Raw genomic sequence first — 9,266 nt, 5'->3', positions numbered from 1 at the left:
TTGTGAAGTTGTAGCACGTATGGTTGATTTGTTATGAAGTTTCAAAGTTTTGAACTTTAGACGCTTGCTGTAGCGCCACCATCAGGACTATTGGCTTGAGTTTACAGCTGAGGATATCTGGCATGAGACTGGACCTTTGTGCAAAGTTTGGTGAGTTTTCACCCATGGGAAGTATGATTTACTCGGCAGAAGAAGAAGAAGAAGAAGAAAAAGAAGAAGAAGAAGAAGAAGACCTAGGATTACAATAGTGTCCTGGCAGCTTAGCTGCCCGGACCCTAAAAAGCAGGGACAGCACCATAAATGATCTTTTGTACCATACACAGCCTAGATAAAGTGACTCCTGCTTCAACTGGAAGCCAGTTGAGTTCTTTAAAATGGCTCCTACCTATGTGTGACCGGGGGCCCAGACCTAAAATCACCCTCATAAGCCTGTTTTGGGCAGCCAGGAGCTTGCCTTTGAGAAGTTTAGTTAAACTCTCAAACCAAGAGGTACTGGCGAAATCAAAATGACTTAAAATTAAAGAGTTAGCTAAAACTAACATTGACTCCCTGTCGAGCAATCTGGAGGTTCTTGCTAAAAGTTCAGTGAGGCCAGAGACCTTGCCAAGAACTTTGGAAGCCATAATGTTACCATCCAAACTGCTTTCAAGAATACAGCCGAGGTGCTTGACAGATGAGGTAGCAGATATCGTCTCACCATTTAGTGTGACCTTGAGATCCGAGGACTTACTCAACCTGTTTGGAGCCAAAAAGAACAGCCTCGGTCTTAGGTGCAAAGCCAACATCTTATCAATGAGCCATGATGAGGTCCTTTTATTAATACAAACCTTTGGGGTTTGCTTCTTGCCTGTTATTTTATTGTATGCACAAAAAAAATAAAGTAAAACAAACCAAAATAAAATAAAAAAGTAAAGTGAAATAAAGAATGCATATCCTGAAAAGGTGGCAACACAGACAACAACATTGTTAGAATATAAATGAGATACATTATTATGATTACTGTTGTTATTATTACGTCTTATGTGTTTATATATCAGAATCAAAATCAGAAATATGTTGTTGCTCCCAGGGGGGATTGGGAGGTGTTACCGTTGCTCTTATATATAAAAGGAAACAGAATGATGAATAAGAAATAAAAAATAAATAATTTTTGCCAGAATATATAACACAATGTCTATATAGAGAGAGAAGAAGAAGAAATGTGTGCATCAGATTCAAAGGTGTTTTAAATGTAACTGTGTAGGTGGGTTAACAACTAAGAGAATTATCAATACATGTGTTAATCACCTTCCTGTAGTGAGTCACAACGTGTTCATCATGTCACAGCATCTTCATCATGTCCCTCACTGTATTTCAATGCTGTCTTTGCACCATGCATGGCTCAGTGTTCTGCAGCCTCTCTGTGATGCTGCTCTCCACATCACACCACCGTGCACGTGCATCCACCAGAAAACGTGATGGTGGCTGTCGCATGATGGCTCGGTGTCTGCGGGAACCAATAACGGCGCAGAACCGGAGCCAGTGTGGATGAATTTGGGAATAGCGCGCTTTGCAGTTGGTTTGCGGAATTTACTGACAGCACCGAGTCCAATGGCACGTCCGCGCAGTGCATTGTGGGAGGCGTAGTCATATAGCAGCGAATACAGCGTAGTCATCACAGGGGCGGTTGTACGCTCTCTACTACGTTTCCCAGAACACACCGCGGCGTTGGAGCTGTGTGTAGAGAGAGAGGGGAAGATTTAGGAATTCGTCTGCAGACTTGGAGCTGCGTTACAGAAAAATGGTGAGTCCACAAACTAAAACCAAAATATGTTGTTAAATAATTCGCGTTCTCGCTAAAAATGACGCAGATTTCCCGCTTCCGGTTAGCAGAGTTTGTCTGAGGCGGTTAGCGGCAGTGATTGCTAACAGAAAATGTAACATTAGCTAAGTTAAGCTAGCAGAGGAGCCACTTTAGCTAGCTAATTATCGCAGTTTTAAACGGTTGGTGAAAAGATGACGGGTGATGATTAAGTGCTCCGTGGGCTGTCGTTTACAGAGGCTGCCTCGCGTTTAACTGTTACTCTCGTGCATTCGGTGTTTTAGCATTTAGCTAGTTAGCTGCCAGTGTTGAACTTTTGGTGCGTCTGTGTTCCGCCCCCCTGCTCCGTGTCGAGGCTGCTGTTTACGGGAAGCTGCTGGCTGCTGAAAAGAGACAGTGACGCTGGTTGGAGCGGATTAGAGGTCCTGGATGGGCTCACTGGCAGATTTCTGTAAGCTATTAGCATATGAGCTGACAGTCCGCATACCTTTCTGTTCACATCAGGATCTAGTTGTCCGGGTCACTGCTTTTTGGCTGTCACTTCTCCCTCTTCCCTTTGTCTCCATGTTGCTCCCTCCCTCTCTGCCTCTCAGCCTTCCCCTGTGTGTGTCTGACGGGTTGCAGATGCTGGTCACTTTCTACAGTTCTCCCTCATTAAGTTGTTGATAAGACTCGGGGTCAGTGCTGCCTTCAGGCACACAGCTGTTATGTGTTTTCCCTGCTGCCTCAGGGACAAAAATCATCAGTGCATACATACATCTGTACAAACTTAGGATTTAAAGGGTAACTTAAAGAGATAGTTCACCCACAAATGACAGTTCACTCAATATCTACTCACCCCTGTGCTGATGTGAGGATGGGTGAAGATCTCCTGTTCACAAAACACTCCAGGTGTTTCAGTGGAAAACAGCGTTGCAGCCAAATCCTGTACAGTTGTAGTGAACAATGACCACCATGAACGATGGTGTAATCCAGTTGTCCGTGAACTGTGACATTTAAATTTGACCCAAAAAGATGTCTTTTACACTATGTTTTTAGCCTAAATGTCAACTGTTGCCTCTCACACTGCAGCCATTTTGAATTTCCCCTGTGGGGGATCAATAAATTATATCTTATCTGATGTTCATATTCACGAAAAAGGATCTTAATCTTTAAAAAAAAGTCCATCTCTGCAGAGATGCTTTCCATAATGTTGTCAGACACATTCAGAATAACAATCTGAGCCTGTCAGTGGCAAAAACAAACACTTCTAGTGGATGAACATGTCCCCAGTGGTTACAGTGCAGCCTGTTTCGCCGCTGACATCTGCAGCGCTCTCCTCAATACTTGATCAGTTTCAAAAATGGCTGTCTCAATTAGTCACAAATACAAAAGCATTGGAAAATAGGGTCCAGGATTAATAATACGTAAAGTGATAGTTCACCCAAAAATGACAACTCACTCAGCATCCACTCACCCCTGTGCTGATGTGGGGATCTCCAGTTCACAAACATTTCAGGTGTTTCAGTGGAAAACAGCTCTGCAGCCAAATCCAGTACAATTGAAGTGAACGGTGACCAGTTTTAAAATGTGAAAAAAGAAACACAAAATGTCTCCATACTGCTCAAGCGGTGTAATCCAAGATGCCATTTACACCGTGTTTTTAGCCTAAATGTCAACTGTGGCCTCTCAGACCACGATGCTCCTTTTCTCTGACGATTTCTCACACCTTCTCCATCCTCTCTTTCCAACCTGTAGAATATGACACACCCACTGATGTCATCACAGTTCGCACATCAGGTCAAGTACAATCTGCCATTTGTTGGTTCCAGTTGACAACCAACTTTCTGGGTTCCACTTTATTTTGGGTTGAAATGCTCTGAATGGTTCAAAATTAGTTGCGAAACCAGTTCCATGTTGGTGAAAAATAAGCAATCAGTGGTAGGGATGCACGATAATATCTGCACATCATCATTCGCGACCGATATTGGCTTTGAAATGAACTTTCGGAATCTACCAACATGTTTTTTCTTAATTTGCACAATGAATAAATATTACATACCGAGAAAAGTCTCCATCAGCTGGTGGGTCGTCATGATAAGAGTATGCATGCATAATATGATGTTAATTCCACTACAGAAGAGACTTAATGATCTCTGGGAGACTAAAGTGGATATATCGATATCGGTTATCTGCCAAATTAGTTGTTATATATCGGCATATCTGCAAAAACAAATACACTTTCATTGAATGTAAATTCACGGTGTGCAATTTACCATTAATGCTATATCGCAGCCTGTTTCGCCGCTGCTGGCTGCTACGATTTCGCTCAATACTGGATCAACTTCAAAAACTGTTCTTCCTTTTAGTCACTTGGACAAAAAAACCTGAAAAACCTGGGAAAGTACTGAAATTATTATGAAGGTAGAAACCCAGTCACGTCTGCAGAGTTGAACTTCCTCTTTTGATTTTTTTTCTGCTGAATTTGTGTATTGAGTTCTGCTTGTATTAGTAAATATGTAAATATGTCACGTGCATTTCTGTTTCATCTTTAATAACTGTAGGAAACTGTCAAGTTGAGCAAACCTACCTCAGAACACAGATATGATATCGACATGAAAATATCCATTGACAAAATACTTTTGAAATATCTGGAACAGACAGAAGTTACTCTTATCACAACATCAGTATTTGATGGATATATTGCCCAGTTCTAATAAACATATTAGTTTCTGCCTGGTAAATTAATAACTGACGGAACTTTGAACTTCCTGTATTCAGCCACTGCAGATTAAATACGTGCTTTGAGTCTCATTTTACGGTCTATGAAACAATCCAATTGAACAGTCTTTGTCAAAAAACAGTCTGTTGTTGTTTGCAGACTGAAGTGAATTTATTGTGTTTGTTTGTGTTGTTGTGCTTGAGGCAGTAAAATAGGTCAAACATCGATTTAACAACAGTAACTCCACTGTACAAGTTCCATGATGCACTTATATCTAACTGCACTGCCCCTCATCTTCAGTGGCTTTAACAGGGTTCCTGCAGATCTTTAAAAAGCCTTAAAATACATTGAATTAACTAATCTAAAAATAAGGCCTTAACTTGTAACATTCATTTTCTTGAATAATTCGACGAATGCCTCTCACATGAATGTCACCAGATCAGTAGAGCGGAACCAGCAACACTTATATTTATATTAGATTTTGTTTCCTGCCGGGCTGCTCAGAGCAGAAGATTCACTGTTTGCAACTGTCACTGTAGCCTGCACTAGTGGTTCTCATCCACAGGTCTGGGGACCCCCAGGTGTTTTGTTTTTCTATACCATTACCCCAGAAATCACAAATAGTCCACAAATGAAGAATTAGTAATAATTATGTGTCAACATTAATTATTAGATATTCTCAGACAAGGACAGTTAAACTTAGTGATAGGCCTAGTGACGTGATTATGACAGTTTGACCACATGTTACAGATTCGCTAGCAAGATGTCGAAAAAGTAAAGAGTCTAAAATAGTTTTTAAAATTTATAAAGATGACGCCCAAAAGGCCGAGTGTGAAAACTTGCATCTCGCAAATTTACAACCAGGTTGACAGACCACCTGTAGATTGTAAGTAACAGCTCAGCCATCCTGCAAATGGCTAATGTTACTGCGACCTGCGTGCTAACAAACTGGCTTTTTGTCCAGGGCTCCAGACTAACTTTTTCCACTAGGAGCACCAGTGCTCCTTACTGAAAATTTTAGGAGCACCAGCACAAAATTTAGGAGCACTATCTATATCGACACAACATATTCATAATTTTGTCTATATTAACTGCATTACTGATAATTTAGCAATAAACACAGACAATTTACAGTAATAGCAATGTACTGCTTTATTTCAAATGAAACAGTAATAAAGTGCAGTAGGCTAGTGCTTAAGAAAACACCATTACGGTAAATTAAAGGGCTTCCTTCAACAGAGGCACCAAATAATAAATTAACAAATGTAAACATTAAGTATGTGGTCAGTAACTTGTAACTTACTGTCAATACAGCACGACCACAACAAAACAAGTAAACAAATATTTCATTTGAATTGAATGAATTTCATTGTCATTTCAGCCTCTTCTGCAGACCTATTTTTACTTGTCTGCCTCTTAAATGATGTGTGCAGCGGCACTTTTGCTCCATCATTGCATCTGTCCCTGCATAATTTATGCCTGATGCTGTTGTTGTGCTTAACCAGCGTTTCATGTTTGAAGTGTGTGGTGGAGTCGGCGAATTTAGTTTTCCCCACACATTTCGGACCGCACTGAGAGCAGTACATGCAGGACATCACTTTCTTTTCTTTACAGTATCTCAACCACGTAAATTCAGTGAGCCATTCTTGTCGAAAATGATAGGGCTTTGGCTTTTTCGGTGCTGCGACATCACCTGCTGACTCGTCCTCCGAACTATCGTCGTCGGAAGTTTGGGAAACTGGCACAGGACCGACAGGAGTTTCTGGATTATTTTTGCTTGTGAAAAACGAATCTATAGCTCGTTTCATAGCGTCACTTTATGGTCAAACGACACAGCACTTTCTACTCGACACCGGCTCTCTGACCCCTCTCTGTCTAACCCCGCGCACAGTGCACACGTACTAAAACTGCTGCACGTTGCTATGGTTACTGGCGCCCCGCCTCGCAGTGCGCATCCAGACACACATGACAGGCACACACACACACACACACAGACACTCGCTTCCGCTCCTCCATGAAATGCAATTATAAAAAAAAAGAAAGAAAAAGGGGGAGGGGGTGGATTTGTAAGTCGCGCTGGTGCTCCTAGTTAAAAAACTATGTCGCACGGCCTCCAAAAAAGGTCGCAAAATGCGACCAATTAGGCGCAGTCTGGAGTCCCGTTGTCATATTTGTTTTAGTGCATTGACTGAAAATTGCTGTTTCCAGTTTTGTGAAGCTTGAGGCTGAATCCAAATGTCCACCCTCTGGACCTGCAGACTGAGCCCTCGCAGACTTCAGTTGTGAAGATGTGGTTGAAAACTATTTCTGGCCGACACTATTCAAGTAGCATCTTAATAGGCCTAACTATCAATAACTATTTTACACATTCATTGGGTTTTTTTCAGCAATTGAAAAAACCACTACGTCAGGTTATTAATCAGTGTATTCTGCTGAAGTCTGCACCCCACTTGGATTCTCTGGAAGTCTGCAGAAAGTCCACTTCAGGTCCCTTGTGGACTGGATGAATTGTGGATTTGGACAGTCTTCAGCACTCCCAGACTTCCTAGGAATGCGCCTGCAAAGTCTGTGAGTCTGCAGGGGCGAAGAAGTCCAAACATTTGGGTTCAGCCATAGTTAATCACAGATATTTCTCACTGTAGCTTCGATGTCCTAAACTGGTCATCAGGACAGTCCTACGTTCTCCATGGTTATCTATCTCGTCATCTGTAGTTGACAACTGTAGAATTAATGTCTCAAGCATATCTTATAACCAAACCCTTTTCACATGGAGGTCCCTGAAGGGATCAAACGGGGGTCCATGACCTAATGTCAATTTAAGGGTCCTTGACATTAAAAAGGTTGGGATTCACGACACTAGACAACATGGGAGTGCAGATTCAAATTAAAAGGACTATTTCACCAAGAGTTTTGCTGAAACTGCTACAGGGCAGTGCACATGAGGCTGGTTGTGTTTCATTCAAAAAGTTTTTCAGACTCAGCATGATTAAGGCAATGGAATCAAATGTGCGGAGTGAGAAATACAAAATTGCCCAAAAAAACTTGCCAACAAACAGCAGGTATTTCCCACTTCTGTTCAATTGGGCAGAACGGTCTTTAACTCTGAGTAACCAATGTCGGTTCATAATGTTGAGTTCCATTTAGTGTCTTAAAGTCTTAAATCCAACGCGCCTTAAGCTGTAGGAACCTTGTTTAAGCTTCGCTGGAGCCACTGGCAGTCACCAACATTTCTCAGGCCAAGTGTGGGTGTGTGTTTTTCCTCCATCTCTTTTAAAACATAAAGCCAACTTATGGCGAGCATTATGTATCTCCTGCCTCCAGCCAGGCTCCTGCTGCTTCAGACATCATCAGGCTTAGTATTATTGGGTATCACAACATACCACACTCCTCCTCACTGATGTCCCCTGTTTCTCTTCACCTCTCTGCACCCCTCCTTGTCCTCTGTCCTCTCTCCAGGCCTAGCAGTTCAGTTAACTGCTAATTGTGCATTAGAGTGTACTCTTGGTTATGAGCAGTGGTGAGACGCATCACTATAACCGATACTCCGGAGCAGCAGCCACAGCCCTTCAGCAGACTCCAGCAACAGGGTGAGAGACAAAAGTGTGACATGAAAAGAGATTTAATTAAATTCCCAGATTATACTCATGTGATGTATTTCTGCTGTAATCACTCTTTTCGTTTTAAATAAGTCTCGTTGTTAATTTATCTCTCCGTCCAACCCTTGTCTCTTCACAGCAGAGCAGGATGGAGGCTTCATTTGGCCCGACCTTCTCCGCTGTAGCTGCTGGAGCTAAAGGTGATACACAAGAAATATTACCTTCTATAAATGCTCTCTTCTTTATCAGCATTACTGCTTCTGTCTTTGCTTGATAAGTCACTGAAGTATTTCAAGACTCTGGCCTTGTGTTGAGAGAATTTTGCCTTCATGTTTTCAGCAGAAGGATCCAGCACCTACAAGCAGCACAGGAGAACTCCCTCCTCCTCCAGCACTCTGACCTACTCTCCCCGGGATGATGACGATGGAATGGTACTCTGTCACACACATTACATTTTATGTTTGTGTTCACCCTGAGTAATGGGTTCAAAGGCTCAAAGACATCAACATTTAGAAAAAAGTTTCTTGAAGTTGATTGTTTTTAAAATCAGCGGGTTAAAAGTGCAGAATAATTTCATTAGTGCTGCTTCCTGATAATCGGCCAAACTTTAGTCGACCGGAAAGGTCATTAGTTGGCAAGATTTCATTGGTCGCTTAGTCACAAAAAGAACAAACAAAGCTTGTGCCTTGTCAAAATAAATCCAAACCTTTAAGACTGGACCATGTGTGACTTTAATTTGAAAGGACAGACACAGGAAGTGTCCACGCTAGGGATGGGCAGCACAAGCAAAAACAGTATTCGAAAATCATGGCAACTATTCGACAATTTTCCGAATAATCGCCCCCCCCTCCTGGAGCCACGCACACAGAGATCCATTCATCTTTAAAGGCCCGAACATACTCGGGCGGAACATATGCGGAACGGACTCCGCGGAGGTCCGCACGGACTCAAAGCGGACGTCCGCAAGCCCTGTGCACGCAAAGCTCAGATTTTACGACCACTCCGTGCACCGGTGACTGCTCGGCATGTATTTTTCACATTTTCTCTGCATGTTTCTCCTGTTTGTAGAAGAGCATCAAACTAGCTGGTAGCCCATCTCACACCGCTGTAGCAATCCTATACTGCCCTCGTGCGGTTAGGAGCTGAATTGCATGTCAAATAAAGGGGG

The 9,266-nt window shown here is 42.3% G+C and overlaps 1 protein-coding gene across 2 annotated transcripts in view; it reads left to right on the top strand.

The window, feature by feature from the left end:
* Positions 1–1,665: 1,665 nt before the first annotated feature.
* The window catches only part of traf7 (TNF receptor-associated factor 7), a 29,657-nt gene continuing 22,056 nt past the window's right edge, over positions 1,666–9,266 (top strand). The window contains exons 1-4 of one of the 2 annotated variants that reach the window (XM_050069334.1): positions 1,666–1,783; positions 7,959–8,089; positions 8,241–8,298; positions 8,438–8,529. In XM_050069334.1, the coding sequence (XP_049925291.1) occupies positions 8,247–8,298; positions 8,438–8,529 (144 nt within the window). In that variant the 5' untranslated portion in view covers positions 1,666–1,783; positions 7,959–8,089; positions 8,241–8,246. Of the gene's footprint in view, positions 1,784–7,958; positions 8,090–8,237; positions 8,299–8,437; positions 8,530–9,266 lie in introns of both variants that reach the window. The other variant, XM_050069335.1, reaches the window with a different exon arrangement.

This window comes from Epinephelus moara, chromosome 18 (assembly GCF_006386435.1).
Source record: "Epinephelus moara isolate mb chromosome 18, YSFRI_EMoa_1.0, whole genome shotgun sequence".
NCBI lineage: Eukaryota > Metazoa > Chordata > Actinopteri > Perciformes > Serranidae > Epinephelus > Epinephelus moara.
This window is presented reverse-complemented; position numbering and strand designations above follow the sequence as displayed.